This window comes from Oncorhynchus mykiss, chromosome 1 (genome assembly GCF_013265735.2).
Source record: "Oncorhynchus mykiss isolate Arlee chromosome 1, USDA_OmykA_1.1, whole genome shotgun sequence".
NCBI lineage: Eukaryota > Metazoa > Chordata > Actinopteri > Salmoniformes > Salmonidae > Oncorhynchus > Oncorhynchus mykiss.
The window spans coordinates 95,058,549-95,076,956 of NC_048565.1; the positions used below are offsets into that span (position 1 = coordinate 95,058,549).

The 18,408-nt window shown below is 45.0% G+C and overlaps 1 protein-coding gene across 1 annotated transcript in view; it reads left to right on the forward strand.

Moving 5' to 3' along the window:
• The window catches only part of LOC110511675 (ryanodine receptor 2-like), a 532,917-nt gene that overhangs the window by 341,394 nt on the left and 173,115 nt on the right, over positions 1-18,408 (forward strand). Inside the window, exons 42-48 of the mRNA XM_036989200.1 lie at positions 2,364-2,637; positions 4,602-4,716; positions 6,187-6,319; positions 7,690-7,793; positions 15,270-15,405; positions 16,176-16,362; positions 17,579-17,693. Coding sequence (XP_036845095.1) covers positions 2,364-2,637; positions 4,602-4,716; positions 6,187-6,319; positions 7,690-7,793; positions 15,270-15,405; positions 16,176-16,362; positions 17,579-17,693 — 1,064 coding nt within the window. The remainder of the gene's footprint in view (positions 1-2,363; positions 2,638-4,601; positions 4,717-6,186; positions 6,320-7,689; positions 7,794-15,269; positions 15,406-16,175; positions 16,363-17,578; positions 17,694-18,408) is intronic.

The window sequence follows — 18,408 nt, forward strand, 5'->3', positions numbered from 1 at the left end:
ACAGTGTTTACAGACAGCCTCTCTGTAGGACACAGTGTTACAGACAGCCTTCTCTCTGTAGGACACAGTGTTACAGACAGCCTTCTCTCTGTAGGACACAGTGTTACAGACAGCCTTCTCTCTGTAGGACACAGTGTTACAGACAGCCTTCTCTCTGTAGGACACAGTGTTACAGACAGCCTTCTCTCTGTAGGACACAGTGTTTACAGACAGCCTTCTCTCTGTAGGACACAGTGTTACAGACAGCCTTCTCTCTGTAGGACACAGTGTTTACAGACAGCCTTCTCTCTGTAGGACACAGTGTTACAGACAGCCTTCTCTCTGTAGGACACAGTGTTACAGACAGCCTTCTCTCTGTAGGACACAGTGTTTACAGACAGCCTTCTCTCTGTAGGACACAGTGTTTACAGACAGCCTTCTCTCTGTAGGACACAGTGTTACAGACAGCCTTCTCTCTGTAGGACACAGTGTTACAGACAGCCTTCTCTCTGTAGGACACAGTGTTACAGACAGCCTTCTCTCTGTAGGACACAGTGTTACAGACAGCCTTCTCTCTGTAGGACACAGTGTTACAGACAGCCTTCTCTCTGTAGGACACAGTGTTACAGACAGCCTTCTCTCTGTAGGACACAGTGTTACAGACAGCCTTCTCTCTGTAGGACACAGTGTTACAGACAGCCTTCTCTCTGTAGGACACAGTCTAGCATCAGGTATGTTGGTTAGACAGCACTAACAGATCTGAGATCAAGTATGAGTTGATTAGACAGCACTAACAGATCTGAGATCAAGTATGAGTTGGTTAGACAGCACTAACAGATCTGTTACAGACAGCCTTCTCTCTGTAGGACACAGTCTAGCATCAGGTATGTTGGTTAGACAGCACTAACAGATCTAGCATCAGGAATGAGTTGATTAGACAGCACTAACAGATCTAGCATCAGGTATGAGTTGATTAGACAGCACTAACAGATCTAGCATCAGGTATGAGTTGATTAGACAGAACTAACAGATCTAGCATCAGGTATGAGTTGATTAGACAGCACTAACAGATCTAGCATCATGTATGAGTTGATTAGACAGCACTAACAGATCTGGCATCAGGTATGAGTTGATTAGACAGCACTAACAGATCTAGCATCAGGTATGAGTTGATTAGACAGCACTAACAGATCTGAGATCAAGTATGAGTTGATTAGACAGCACTAACAGATCTGAGATCAGGTATGAGTTGATTAGACAGCACTAACAGATCTGAGATCAAGTATGAGTTGATTAGACAGCACTAACAGATCTGAGATCAGGTATGAGTTGATTAGACAGCACTAACAGATCTGAGATCAGGTATGAGTTGATTAGACAGCACTAACAGATCTGGCATCAGGTATGAGTTGATTAGACAGCACTAACAGATCTGAGATCAAGTATGAGTTGATTAGACAGCACTAACAGATCTGAGATCAGGTATGAGTTGATTAGACAGCACTAACAGATCTGAGATCAGGTATGAGTTGATTAGACAGCACTAACAGATCTGAGATCAAGTATGAGTTGATTAGACAGCACTAACAGATCTGGCATCAGGTATGAGTTGATTAGACAGCACTAACAGATCTGAGATCAGGTATGAGTTGATTAGACAGCACTAACAGATCTGAGATCAGGTATGAGTTGATTAGACAGCACTAACAGATCTGAGATCAAGTATGAGTTCATTAGACAGCACTAACAGATCTGGCATCAGGTATGAGTTGATTAGACAGCACTAACAGATCTGGCATTAGGTATGAGTTGATTAGACAGCACTAACAGATCTAGCATCAGGTATGAGTTGATTAGACAGCACTAACAGATCTAGCATCAGGTATGAGTTGATTAGACAGCACTAACAGATCTAGCATCAGGTATGAGTTGATTAGACAGCACTAACAGATCTGGCATCAGGTATGAGTTGATTAGACAGCACTAACAGATCTGGCATCAGGTATGAGTTGATTAGACAGCACTAACAGATCTGGCATCAGGTATGAGTTGATTAGACAGCACTAACATATCTGGCATCAGGTACGAGTTGGTTAGACAGCACTAACAGATCTAGCATCAGGTATGAGTTGGTTAGACAGCTGGTCCTTTTCTGGGTCTGTCTGTCTCTGTTTGTCTGTCTCTATCTCTCTCTCTCTCTGTGTCTCTGTGTGTCTGTCTCTCTCTCTCTCTCTGTCTCTCTCTCTCTCTCTCTCTCTCTCTCTCTCTCTCTCTCTCTCTCTCTCTCTCTCTGTCTCTGTCTGAATAGAGAGAGTAGACCATTTGTCCTTGTCCCAGTGCTTTGCTGTGTGTCTGACCGCGGTGCGTTGCCTCCGGTCCTTCAGGCACGTTGCAGCAGCTGATCAGTGAGACCATGGTACGCTGGGCCCAGGAGAGCATCATGGAGGACCCAGAGCTGATCAGAGCCATGTTTGTCCTACTCCACCGTCAGTACGACGGCATCGGGGGCCAGGTCCGGGCCCTGCCCAAGGCCTACACCATCAACTCAGTCTCCGTGGAGGACACCATCAAACTGCTGGCGTCGCTGGGACAGATCAGATCGCTGTTGTCTGTACGCATGGGGCGTGAGGAGGAGAAACTGATGATCAGAGGGCTGGGGTAAGGGCTCTACACTACATACTACATACTACTACTACATACTACACACTACATACTACACACTACATACTACACACTACATACTACATACTACATACTACATACTACACACTACATACTACATACTACATACTACATACTACACACTACATACTATATACTGCATACTACATACTACATACTACACACTACATACTACACACTACATACTACATACTACACACTACATACTACATACTAACCCTTCAGCATGGGGCGTGAGGAGGAGAAACTGATGATCAGAGGGCTGGGGTAAGGGCTCTACACTACACACTACACACTACACACTACACACTACATACTACATACTAGATACTACACACTACACACTACATACTACATACTACACACTACATACTACATACTACATACTACACACTACATACTACACACTACATACTACACACTACACACTACACACTACACACTACATACTACATACTACACACTACACACTACACACTACACACTACATACTACACACTACATACTACACACTACATACTACACACTACATACTACACACTACATACTACACACTACATACTACATACTAACCCTTCAGCATGGGGCGTGAGGAGGAGAAACTGATGATCAGAGGGCTGGGGTAAGGGCTCTACACTACACACTACACACTACACACTACACACTACATACTACATACTAGATACTACACACTACACACTACATACTACATACTACACACTACATACTACATACTACATACTACACACTACATACTACACACTACATACTACACACTACATACTACACACTACACACTACATACTACATACTACACACTACACACTACACACTACATACTACACACTACATACTACACACTACATACTACACACTACATACTAACCCTTCAGCATGGGGCGTGAGGAGGAGAAACTGATGATCAGAGGGCAAGGGCTCTACACTACACACTACATACTACATACTACATACTACATACTAGATACTACACACTACACACTACATACTACATACTACACACTACACACTACATACTACATACTACACACTACATACTACACACTACACACTACACACTAGATACTACACACTACACACTACACACTACATACTACACACTACACACTACATACTACACACTACATACTACACACTACATACTACATACTACACACTACATACTACATACTAACCCTTCAGCATGGGGCGTGAGGAGGAGAAACTGATGATCAGAGGGCTGAGGTAAGGGCTCTACACTACACACTACACACTACACACTACATACTACATACTAGATACTACACACTACACACTACATACTACATACTACACACTACACACTACATACTACATACTACACACTACATACTACACACTACACACTACACACTAGATACTACACACTACACACTACACACTACATACTACACACTACACACTACATACTACACACTACACACTACACACTACACACTAGATACTACACACTACATACTACACACTACATACTAACTGGGGTAAGGGCTCTACACTACACACTGCTTGTTTATCTGCCTGTCTCTTGGTCTGGTCTCTTTACAGAGACATCATGAACAACAAGGTGTTCTATCAGCATCCTAACCTGATGAGAGCTCTGCTTGTTTACCTGCCTGTCTCTTGGTCTGATCTCTCTACAGAGACACAACACGGTGTTCTATCAGCATCCTAACCTGATGAGAGCTCTGCTTGTTTACCTGCCTGTCTCTTGGTCTGGTCTCTCTACAGAGACACAACAAGGTGTTCTATCAGCATCCTAACCTGATGAGAGCTCTGCTTGTTTACCTGCCTGTCTCTTGGTCTGGTCTCTCTACAGAGACACAACAAGGTGTTCTATCAGCATCCTAACCTGATGAGAGCTCTGCTTGTTTACCTGCCTGTCTCTTGGTCTGGTCTGTCTACAGAGACATCATGAACAACAAGGTGTTCTATCAGCATCCCAACCTGATGAGAGCTCTGGGAATGCATGAGACGGTCATGGAGGTGATGGTTAACGTGCTGAGTGGAGGGGAATCCAAGGTAACTGCTCATAAGGGTGTGTGTGTGTGTGTGTGTGTGTGTGTGTGTGTGTGTGTGTGTGTGTGTGTGTGTGTGTGTGTGTGTGTGTGGTTGTGTGTGTGTGGTTGTGTGTGTGTGTGTGTGTGTGTGTGTGTGTGTGTGTGTGTGTGTGTGCTGTTTGAAGGAGGGTTTATTTTGTTCTAATTAAATTTGTTCCATCTGTGTATTTTTAATCAGTTTTGATCAGTTTTTATCTAGCATCAGGTTCAACCAGTCCCTATAACCCTTCACCATGTAAATGGCAAAACTGTTCCCAGATCAGCACTCTGAGCTGCGTTGGGCCCAGATGTCATGTCATTAGTGATTGATAGATCATTGATGTAATTGTTGATTGATAATTCATTGATATCATTAGTGATTGATAGATCATTGATGTCATGTCATTGTTGATTGATAATTAATTGATATCATTAGTGATTGATATGTCATGAGTGATTGATATGTCATGAGTGATTGATAGTTTATTGATGTCATGTCATTGTTCAAATCAAATTTTATTTGTCACATACACATGGTTAGCAGATGTTAATGCGAGTGTAGCGAAATGCTTGTGCTTCTAGTTCCGACAATGCAGTAATAACCAACAAGTAATCTAACTAACAATTCCAAAACTACTACCTTATACACACAAGTGTAAAGGGATAAAGAATATGTACATAAAGATATATGAATGAGTGATGGTACAGAACGGCATAGGCAAGATGCAGTAGATGGTATAGAGTACAGTATATACATATGAGATGAGTAATGTAGAGTATGTAAACAAGATATAAAGTGGCATAGTTTAGTGGCTAGTGATACATGTATTACATAAAGATGCAGTAGATGGTATAGAGTACAGTATATACATATACATATGAGTAATGTAGAGTATGTAAACAAAGTGGCATAGTTTAAAGTGGCTAGTGATACATGTATTACATACATACATTATTTATTTGTTCATTGATTATTCATTGATGTCACGTCGTTGTAATTCTGCTAACATTTCTAATGTCACTTCCTGTCCCGTTCACTGTGTAACATTTCTAATGTCACTTCCTGTCCTGTTCACTGTGTAACACTTCTAATGTCACTTCCTGTCCCGTTCACTGTGTAACACTTCTAACGTCACTTCCTGTCCCGTTCACTGTGTAACACTTCTAATGTCACTTACTGTCCCGTTTACTGTGTAACACTTCTAACGTCACTTCCTGTCCCGTTCACTGTGTAACACTTCTAACGTCACTTCCTGTCCCGTTCACTGTGTAACACTTCTAACGTCACTTCCTGTCCCGTTCACTGTGTAACACTTCTAACGTCACTTCCTGTCCCGTTCACTGTGTAACACTTCTAACGTCACTTCCTGTCCCGTTCACTGTGTAACATTTGGAAAGCAGAGTAAAACAGCGTTGACTGGTCTGTTCCTTGTCTGTTACTTGTCTGTTCCAGGAAATCACCTTCCCTAAGATGGTGGCCAACTGCTGTCGTTTCCTGTGTTACTTCTGTCGCATCAGTAGACAGAACCAGAAAGCCATGTTCGACCACCTCAGCTACCTGCTGGAGAACAGCAGCGTCGGGCTTGGTGAGTGTCTAAAATGGCTCCCTATTCACTACGTCGTGCTCTACTGCTGACCAGAGACGAAAGGATTTACAGTGAAAGTAGGGCACTTTCTATGCTGGATGCAGCCGTTGTCTTTCCATTTGTATCTGATGAGATCTGGGGTGCTTTGGTATGCTCCATAGGTTTTAACTGACGCTTTAGCTTGCTGGAGATAATGGTGTGTGTGTGTGTGTGTGTGTGTGTCTCTCTCTCCCTCTCTGTGTGTCTTGCCCTCCTTCTCTCTCTGTGTGTGTCTCCCTCTCTGTGTGTGTTGCCCTCCTTGTCTCTATGTGTGTTTTGCCCTCCTTGTCTCTCTGTGTGTGTTGCCCTCCTTCTCTCTCTGTGTGTTGCCCTCCTTCTCTCTCTGTGTGTGTTGCCCTCCTTCTCTCTCTGTGTGTTGCCCTCATTCTCTCTCTGTGTGTGTTGCCCTCCTTCTCTCTCTGTGTGTTGCCCTCCTTCTCTCTCTGTGTGTGTTGCCCTCCTTCTCTCTCTTTGTGTGTTGCCCTCCTTCTCTCTCTGTGTTTGTGTTGCCCTCCTTGTCTCTGTGTGTGTGTGTCTCTCTCTCTCTCTCTCTCTGTGTGTTGCCCTCCTTCTCTCTCTGTGTGTGTGTTGCCCTCCTTGTCTCTCTGTGTGTGTGTCTCTCTCTCTCTCTGTGTGTGGTACCCTCCTTCTCTCTCTGTGTTTTGCCCTCCCTCCCTCTCTGTGTGTCTCTCTCTCCCTCTCTGTGTGTGTCTCTCTCCCTCTGTGTGTGTCTCTCTCTCCCTCTATGTGTCTCTCTCTCTCTCTCTCTCTCTCTGTGTGTGTCTCTCTCTCCCTCTCTGTGTGTGTCTCTCTCCCTCTCTGTGTGTGGCTCTCTCTCTCGCTGTCTGTGTCTCTCTCTCTCTCCCCCTCTCTGTGTGTGGCTCTCTCTCCCTCTCTGTGTGTGTCTCTCTCTCCCTCTCTCTGTGTGTGTGTCTCTCTCTCCCTCTCTGTGTGTGTCTCTCTCTCCCTCTCTGTGTGTGTCTCTCTCTCCCTCTCTGTGTGTGTATCTCTCTCCCTCTCTGTGTGTGTCTCTCTCTCCCTCTCTGTGTGTGTTGCCCTCCTTGTCTCTCTGTGTGTGATGCCATCCCTCCCTCTGTGTGTGTTGCCCTGCCTCCCTCTGTGTGTGTGCCCTCCTTATCTCTGTGTGTGTGTTGCCCTCCCTCTCTCTGTGTGTGTTGCCCTCCCTCTGTGTGGGTTGTCCTCCTTCTCTCTCTGTGTTTTTGCCCTCCTTCTCTCTCTGTGTGTGTTGCCCTCCTTCTCTCTCTGTGTGTTTTGCCCTCCCTCCCTCCCTCCCTCTGTGTGTGTTGCCCCCCTTCTCTCTGTGTCCCCAGCGTCTCCCTCCATGCGAGGCTCTACTCCACTAGATGTGGCCGCTGCCTCTGTGATGGACAACAACGAACTGGCTCTGGCCCTGAGGGAACCAGACCTGGAGAAAGTAAGACGAGGCCCAACTCTACCAGCAAACAAACTTGTTCAGCCCACTCTGTACCCAACGTATAGGTACAGTATAGAGATACAGTATAGAGGTACAGTATAGAGGTACAGTATAGAGGTACAGTATAGAGGAGATACAGTATAGAGGTACAGTATAGAGGTACAGTATAGAGGTACAGTATAGAGATACAGTATAGAGATACAGTAGAGGTACAGTATATAGATACAGTATATAGATACAGTAAGAGATACAGTATAGAGGAGATACAGTATAGAGGTACAGTATAGAGGAGGTACAGTATAGAGGTACAGTATAGAGGTACAGTATAGAGGTACAGTATAGAGGAGATACAGTAGAGGTACAGTATATAGATACAGTATATAGATACAGTATAGAGATACAGTATAGAGGAGATAAAGTATAGAGGTACAGTATAGAGGTACAGTATAGAGGAGATACAGTATAGAGGTACAGTATAGAGATGCAGTATAGAGGTAGAGTATAGAGATACAGTATAGAGGTACAGTATAGAGGAGGTACAGTATAGAGGTACAGTATAGAGGAGGTACAGTATAGAGGAGATACAGTATAGAGGTACAGTATAGAGATGCAGTATAGAGGTACAGTATAGAGGAGATACAGTATAGAGGTACAGTATAGAGGAGGTACAGTATAGAGGTACAGTATAGAGGAGATACAGTATAGAGGTACAGTATAGAGGTACAGTATAGAGATACAGTATAGAGGAGGTACAGTATAGAGGTACAGTATAGAGGAGATACAGTATAGAGGTACAGTATAGAGGTACAGTATAGAGGAGGTACAGTATAGAGGTACAGTATAGAGGAGATACAGTATAGAGATACAGTATAGAGGTACAGTATAGAGGAGGTACAGTATAGAGGTACAGTATAGAGGAGATACAGTATAGAGATACAGTATAGAGATACAGTATAGAGGAGATACAGTATAGAGGTACAGTATAGAGGTACAGTATAGAGGAGGTACAGTATAGAGGTGCAGTATAGAGGAGATACAGTATAGAGGTACAGTATAGAGATACAGTATAGAGGAGGTACAGTATAGAGGTACAGTATAGAGGAGATTCAGTATAGAGGTACAGTATAGAGATACAGTATAGAGGAGGTTCAGTATAGAGGTACAGTATAGAGGAGATTCAGTATAGAGGTACAGTATAGAGATACAGTATAGAGGAGGTACAGTATAGAGATACAGTATAGAGGTACAGTATAGAGGTACAGTATAGAGGATATTCAGTATAGAGGTACAGTATAGAGGAGGTACAGTATAGAGGTACAGTATAGAGGTACAGTATAGAGGAGGTACAGTATAGAGATACAGTATAGAGGTACAGTATAGAGGTACAGTATAGAGGATATTCAGTATAGAGGTACAGTATAGAGGAGGTACAGTATAGAGGTACAGTATAGAGGTACAGTATAGAGGAGGTACAGTATAGAGATACAGTATACAGGAGATTCAGTATAGAGGTACAGTATAGAGGAGATTCAGTATAGAGGTACAGTATAGAGATACAGTATAGAGGAGGTACAGTATAGAGATACAGTATAGAGGAGGTACAGTATAGAGGTACAGTATAGAGGTACAGTATAGAGGTACAGTATAGAGATACAGTATAGAGGTACAGTATAGAGGAGATTCAGTATAGAGGTACAGTATAGAGGAGGTACAGTATAGAGGAGGTACAGTATAGAGATACAGTATAGAGGTACAGTATAGAGGAGGTACAGTATAGAGGTACAGTATAGAGGAGGTACAGTATAGAGATACAGTATAGAGGTACAGTATGGAGGAGGTACAGTATAGAGGAGATTCAGTATAGAGGTACAGTATAGAGGAGATTCAGTATAGAGGAGATTCAGTATAGAGGTACAGTATAGAGGAGATTCAGTATAGAGGTACAGTATAGAGGTACTGTACCATTGGTACAGTGTTCCCTGGATATAGTCTATACCTCATACCATTGGTACAGTGTTCCCTGGATATAGTCTATACCTCATACCATTGGTACAGTATTCCCTGGTTATAGTCTATACCTCATACAGTGTTCCCTGGATATAGTCTATACCTCATACCATTGGTACAGTGTTCCCTGGATATAGTCTATACCTCATACCATTGGTACAGTATTCCCTGGATATAGTCTATACCTCATACCATTGGTACAGTATTCCCTGGTTATAGTCTATACCTCATACAGTGTTCCCTGGATATAGTCTATACCTCATACCATTGGTAGAGTATTCCCTGGATATAGTCTATACCTCATACCATTGGTACAGTGTTCCCTGGTTATAGTCTATACCTCATACCATTGGTACAGTATTCCCTGGATATAGTCTATACCTCATACCATTGGTACAGTGTTCCCTGGATATAGTCTATACCTCATACCATTGGTACAGTGTTCCCTGGATATAGTCTATACCTCATACCATTGGTACAGTGTTCCCTGGTTATAGTCTGTACATCTATACCTCATACCATTGGTACAGTGTTCCCTGGATATAGTCTATACCTCATACCATTGGTAGAGTATTCCCTGGATATAGTCTATACCTCATACCATTGGTACAGTATTCCCTGGATATAGTCTATACCTCATACCATTGGTACAGTGTTCCCTGGATATAGTCTATACCTCATACCATTGGTACAGTGTTCCCTGGTTATAGTCTATACCTCATACCATTGGTACAGTGTTCCCTGGATATAGTCTATACCTCATACCATTGGTACAGTGTTCCCTGGTTATAGTCTGTACATCTATACCTCATACCATTGGTACAGTGTTCCCTGGATATAGTCTATACCTCATACCATTGGTACAGTATTCCCTGGATATAGTCTATACCTCATACCATTGGTACAGTATTCCCTGGATATAGTCTATACCTCATACCATTGGTACAGTATTCCCTGGATATAGTCTATACCTCATACCATTGGTACAGTGTTCCCTGGATATAGTCTATACCTCATACCATTGGTACAGTGTTCCCTGGATATAGTCTGTACATCTATACCTCATACCATTGGTACAGTGTTCCCTGGATATAGTCTATTCCTCATACCATTGGTACAGTGTTCCCTGGATATAGTCTATACCTCATACCATTGGTACAGTGTTCCCTGGATATAGTCTATACCTCATACCATTGGTACAGTGTTCCCTGGATATAGTCTATACCTCATACCATTGGTAGAGTATTCCCTGGATATAGTCTGTACATCAATACCTCATACCATTGGTACAGTATTCCCTGGATATGGTCTATACCTCATACCATTGGTACAGTGTTCCCTGGTTATAGTCTATACCTCATACCATTGGTACAGTGTTCCCTGGATATAGTCTATACCTCATACCATTGGTACAGTATTCACTGGATATAGTCTATACCTCATACCATTGGTACAGTGCTCCCTGGATATAGTCTATACCTCATACCATTGGTACAGTGTTCCCTGGATATAGTCAATACCTCATACCATTGGTACAGTGTTCCCTGGATATAGTCTATACCTCATACCATTGGTACAGTGTTCCCTGGATATAGTCTGTACATCTATACCTCATACCATTGGTACAGTGTTCCCTGGATATAGTCTATACCTCATACCATTGGTACAGTGTTCCCTGGATATAGTCTATACCTCATACCATTGGTAGAGTATTCCCTGGATATAGTCTGTACATCAATACCTCATACCATTGGTACAGTATTCCCTGGATATAGTCTATACCTCATACCATTGGTACAGTGTTCCCTGGATATAGTCTATACCTCATACCATTGGTACAGTGTTCCCTGGATATAGTCTATACCTCATACCATTGGTAGAGTATTCCCTGGATATAGTCTATACATCATACCATTGGTACAGTGTTCCCTGGTTATAGTCTATACCTCATACCATTGGTACAGTGTTCCCTGGATATAGTCTATACCTCATACCATTGGTAGAGTATTCCCTGGATATAGTCTGTACATCAATACCTCATACCATTGGTACAGTATTCCCTGGATATAGTCTATACCTCATACCATTGGTACAGTGTTCCCTGGATATAGTCTATACCTCATACCATTGGTACAGTGTTCCCTGGATATAGTCTATACCTCATACCATTGGTACAGTGTTCCCTGGTTATAGTCTATACCTCATACCATTGGTACAGTATTCCCTGGATATAGTCTATACCTCATACCATTGGTACAGTGTTCCCTGGTTATAGTCTATACCTCATACCATTGGTACAGTGTTCCCTGGATATAGTCTATACCTCATACCATTGGTACAGTGTTCCCTGGTTATAGTCTATACCTCATACCATTGGTACAGTGTGCCCAAACAGTTTGAAGTAAGAAAAACAGTACCAAACTAGGTTTAAGATGATAAATGAAGCTGAACGTCTGGAGTTATTTAAAGACTACCGCCAGGAGAACAGACAGGTACACTTTAATGTAAACTAAGCTCACATGTAGCTGTTTGGTAGTGAACAAGAGATGTGTACTGTATGGTGCAGTAGCAAGCGAATGGTCATGTTTGGTTGATTAAATGATGGTAATCATCCCATTTGAAGCAATATGCAGATAACAAGACTGCAGAGGAACTCTCTGGTGTCCTCCACCGTGGGGCTCCTCCTGGTTCAATAGGAATCCTAGTTTATTCCTCTCTGATGACCTCCACGTGGGGCTCCTCCTGGTTCAATAGGAATCCTAGTTTATTCCTCTCTGATGACCTCCACGTGGGGCTCCTCCTGGTTCAATAGGAATCCTAGTTTATTCCTCTCTGGTGTCCTCCACCGTGGGGCTCCTCCTGGTTCAATAGGAATCCTAGTTTATTCCTCTCTGATGTCCTCCACCGTGGGGCTGCTTCAGGTTCAATAGGAATCCTAGTTTATTCCTCTCTGGTGTCCTCCACCGTGGGGCTCCTCCTGGTTCAATAGGAATCCTAGTTTATTCCTCTCTGATGTCCTCCACCGTGGGGCTGCTTCAGGTTCAATAGGAATCCTAGTTTATTCCTCCCTGGTGTCCTCCCCCGTGGGGCTCCTCCTGGTTCAATAGGAATCCTAGTTTATTCCTCTCTGGTGTCCTCCACCGTGGGGCTCCTCCTGGTTCAATAGGAATCCTAGTTTATTCCTCTCTGGTGTCCTCCCCCGTGGGGCTCCTCCTGGTTCAATAGGAATCCTAGTTTATTCCTCTCTGATGTCCTCCACCGTGGGGCTGCTTCAGGTTCAATAGGAATCCTAGTTTATTCCTCCCTGGTGTCCTCCCCCGTGGGGCTCCTCCTGGTTCAATAGGAATCCTAGTTTATTCCTCTCTGGTGTCCTCCACCGTGGGGCTCCTCCTGGTTCAACAGGAATCCTAGTTTATTCCTCTCTGATGACCTCCACGTGGGGCTCCTCCTGGTTCAATAGGAATCCTAGTTTATTCCTCTCTGATGACCTCCACGTGGGGCTCCTCCTGGTTCAATAGGAATCCTAGTTTATTCCTCTCTGGTGTCCTCCACCGTGGGGCAACTCCTGGTTCAATAGGAATCCTAGTTTATTCCTCTCTGATGTCCTCCACCGTGGGGCTGCTTCAGGTTCAATAGGAATCCTAGTTTATTCCTCCCTGGTGTCCTCCCCCGTGGGGCTCCTCCTGGTTCAATAGGAATCCTAGTTTATTCCTCTCTGGTGTCCTCCACCGTGGGGCTCCTCCTGGTTCAATAGGAATCCTAGTTTATTCCTCTCTGGTGTCCTCCACCGTGGGGCTCCTCCTGGTTCAATAGGAATCCTAGTTTATTCCTCTCTGGTGTCCTCCACCGTGGGGCTCCTCCTGGTTCAATAGGAATCCTAGTTTATTCCTCTCTGATGTCCTCCACCGTGGGGCTGCTTCAGGTTCAATAGGAATCCTAGTTTATTCCTCCCTGGTGTCCTCCCCCGTGGGGCTCCTCCTGGTTCAATAGGAATCCTAGTTTATTCCTCTCTGGTGTCCTCCACCGTGGGGCTCCTCCTGGTTCAATAGGAATCCTAGTTTATTCCTCTCTGGTGTCCTCCACCGTGGGGCTCCTCCTGGTTCAATAGGAATCCTAGTTTATTCCTCTCTGGTGTCCTCCACCGTGGGGCTCCTCCTGGTTCAATAGGAATCCTAGTTTATTCCTCTCTGGTGTCCTCCACCGTGGGGCTCCTCCTGGTTCAATAGGAATCCTAGTTTATTCCTCTCTGATGTCCTCCACCGTGGGGCTGCTTCAGGTTCAATAGGAATCCTAGTTTATTCCTCCCTGGTGTCCTCCCCCGTGGGGCTCCTCCTGGTTCAATAGGAATCCTAGTTTATTCCTCTCTGGTGTCCTCCCCCGTAGGGCTCCTCCTGGTTCAATAGGAATCCTAGTTTATTCCTCTCTGATGACCTCCACCGTGGGGCTCCTCCTGGTTCTATAGGAATCCTAGTTTATTCCTCTCTGGTGTCCTCCACCGTGGGGCTCCTCCTGGTTCAATAGGAATCCTAGTTTATTCCTCTCTGGTGTCCTCCACCGTGGGGCTCCTCCTGGTTCAACAGGAATCCTAGTTTATTCCTCTCTGGTGTCCTCCACCGTGGGGCTCCTCCTGGTTCAATAGGAATCCTAGTTTATTCCTCTCTGTTGTCCTCCACCGTGGGGCTCTTCCTGGTTCAATAGGAATCCTAGTTTATTCCTCTCTGGTGTCCTCCACCGTGGGGCTCCTCCTGGTTCAATAGGAATCCTAGTTTATTCCTCTCTGATGTCCCCCACTCCTGGTTCAATTGGAATCCTAGATTATTCCTAACAGTTAAGAATGCTCTGCTGTCCTCCTTACTGATCTATTGGGACCAACAATCAGGATCCTATCCATTATCCAATGATGTGGACTGTTTGGCGACATAACTTGGCCTCACCGTGACTTTCCCTTCCTCCACTGACTCTGACAGCATGAAGTCCTGAGCCAGACCTTTCTAACCCTCTCCCTCTGCCTCCTCTTCCCTCTGACAGCGTGAAGTCCTGAGCCAGACCTTTCCCTGCTAACCCTCTCCCTCTGGCTCCTCTTCCCTCTGACAGCGTGAAGTCCTGAGCCAGACCTTTCCCTGCTAACCCTCTCCCTCTGCCTCCTATTCCCTCTGACAGCGTGAAGTCCTGAGCCAGACCTTTCCCTGCTAACCCTCTCCCTCTGACAGCGTGAAGTCCTGAGCCAGACCTTTCCCTGCTAACCCTCTCCCTCTGCCTCCTCTTCCCTCTGACAGCATGAAGTCCTGAGCCAGACCTTTCCCTGCTAACCCTCTCCCTCTGCCTCCTCTTCCCTCTGACAGCATGAAGTCCTGAGCCAGACCTTTCCCTGCTAACCCTCTCCCTCTGCCTCCTCTTCCCTCTGACAGCGTGAAGTCCTGAGCCAGACCTTTCCCTGCTAACCCTCTCCCTCTGCCTCCTCTTCCCTAGGTGGTGCAGTACTTGGCTGGCTGTGGTCTCCAGAGCTGCTCCATGCTCGTGTCTAAAGGATACCCTGACATCGGCTGGAACCCCGTCGAAGGAGAGAGATACCTCGACTTCCTCCGCTTTGCAGTGTTCTGCAATGGTACATGTGCATTTATTACCTATGGCAATTGCCGATAAACCTTCATTTCATTATAACATTTGACTGTGGTTGGTAGATGGTCTTGGTTATTTTCATATAATCCTTCATTTCATGATAACATTTGACTGTGGTTGGTAGATGATCTTGGTTATTTTCATATAATCCTTCATTTCATGATAACATTTGACTGTGGTTGGTAGATGATCTTGGTTATTTTCATAAAATCCTTCATTTCATTATAACATTCGACTGTGGTTGGTAGATGATCTTGGTTATTTTCATATAATCCATTTCATGATAACATTTGACTGTGGTTGGTAGATGATCTTGGTTATTTTCATAAAATCCTTCATTTCATGATAACATTTGACTGTGGTTGGTAGATAATCTTGGTTATTTTCATAAAATCATTCATTTCATGATAACATTTGACTGTGGTTGGTAGATAATCTTGGTTATTTTCATATAATCCTTCATTTCATTATAACATTCGACTGTGGTTGGTAGATGATCTTGGTTATTTTCATATAATCCTTCATTTCATTATAACATTCGACTGTGGTTGGTAGATGATCTTGGTTATTTTCATTATAATCATTCATTTCATGATAACATTGGACTGTGGTTGGTAGATGATCTTGGTTATTGGTTGGTTGAAGTTAAATACTTCCACGGTTGAGGTGTTGAAGTCTCTATTGACATCTTTACCCGTGGTCTCAGGTGAGAGGTATTGTAGTTATGATGTCATTATTTACCTGTCGTCCTATCAGGTGAGAGTGTGGAGGAGAACGCTAACGTGGTGGTGAGGCTGCTGATTCGTCGTCCCGAGTGCTTTGGCCCCGCCCTGCGCGGAGAGGGGGGGAATGGTCTCCTGGCAGCCATGATGGAAGCCATCAAGATATCAGAGGACCCCTGTAGAGACGGGCCCTCCCCTACCTCAGAGGCCAGCAGGACACTGTAGGTACCCCTGTAGTGACGGGCCCTCCCCTACCTCAGAGGCCAGCAGGACACTGTAGATACCCCATCATAGCAGGACACTGTAGATACCCCATCATAGCAGGACACTGTAGATACCCCATCATAGCAGGACACTGTAGATACCCCTGTCATAGCAGGACACTGTAGGTACCCATGCCATATCAGGACACTGTAGATACCCCATCATAGCAGGACACTGTAGATACCCCATCATAGCAGGACACTGTAGATACACCTGCCATAGCAGGACACTGTAGGTACTCCTGCCATAGCAGGACACTGTTGGTTCCATTGAACTGGGCTAGCTCTAACCCTAACACTGTAGGGATGGGTTCTTCTCCTACCTCTATAGTACGTCTCTCTGTCCCGTTCTCTCTCACCTTCTTGCCCTCTCCCTTTCTCCTCTCTTTCCAACTCCAAATCCATCCCTACTCCCCCCCCCCCCCCCCCCCCCTCGTTCTCTGCCGTCCACTCTCCCTCCCTCTGGACTCTCTCCTGCCTCCCCCGTGCCAGAGTATGTCCTCATTACTCCTCAGTGTTCCTGTTCTGTCTGGCCATGCTACCAGGTGTCCTATAAAAGTCCCTTAGATAGTCTGCCCTACTCTTATCAGGCATCAGACTCAGAAACAATGACCCAACACAACTCCAGGCTGTGTAAGGGCTATTTGACCAAGAAGGAGAGTGGTGAAGTGCTGCATCAGATGACCTGGCCTCCACAATCACCCGACATCAACCCAATTGAGATGGTTTTGGATGAGTTGGACCGCAGAGGGAAGGAAAATCAGCCAACAAGTGCTCAGCATATGTGGGAACTCCTTAATTCCTCATGAAGCTGGTTGAGAGAACGCCAAGAGTGTGCAAAGTTGTCATTAAGGCAAAATCAAATATATTTAGATTTGTTTAACACTTTTTTTGGTTACTACTTGATTCCATATGTGTTATTTCGTAGTTTTGATGTCTTCACTATTATTCTACAATGTAGAAAATAGTAAAAAATAAAGAAAAACCCTTGAATGAGTAGGTGTTCTAGAACCCTGGAATGAGTAGGTGTTCTAGAACCCTGGAATGAGTAGGTGTTCTAGAACCCTGGAATGAGTAGGTGTCCAAACTGTGTGTGTGTGTGTGTGTGTGTGTGTGGTGTGTGTGTGTGTGTGTGTGTGTGTGTGTGTGTGTGTGTGTGTGTGTGTGTCCTCAGCAGTGAGGTGTTATTGGAGGATGAGGAAGACGACACTATTCACATGGGAAACGCTATAATGACCTTCTACGCAGCCCTCATAGACCTGCTGGGGCGCTGTGCCCCTGAGATGCACGTGAGTCACACACACACACACACACGCACCTGCACGCGAGTCACACACACACACACACACACACACACACACACACACACAGAGACCTGCTGGGGCGCTGCGCCCCTGAGAAGCATGTGAGTCACACACACACACACACACGCACCTGCACGCGAGTCACACACACACACACACACACACACACACACAGAGACCTGCTGGGGCGCTGCGCCCCTGAGAAGCATGTGAGTCACACACACACACACACACGCACCTGCACGCGAGTCACACACACACACACACACACACACACACACAGAGACCTGCTGGGGCGCTGCGCCCCTGAGAAGCACGTGAGTCACACACACACACACACACGCACCTGCACGCGAGTCACACACACACACACACACACACACACACACACACACACACACAGAGACCTGCTGGGGCGCTGCGCCCCTGAGAAGCATGTGAGTCACAGATAGAGGGGGAGTCAATGCCTTAGACAGACATACTGACTGACTGATTGACTGACAAACAAAGCCTAGTGGGTCCTGTCTATTGCACACTGGTCAACACTAGTGTTCTATATAGGGAATAGGGCTCTGGTCAACAGTAGTGTTCTATATAGGGAATAGGGCTCTGGTCAACAGTAGTGTACTATATAGGGAATAGGGCTCTGGTCAACAGTAGTGTTCTATATAGGGAATAGGGCTCTGGTCAACAGTAGTGT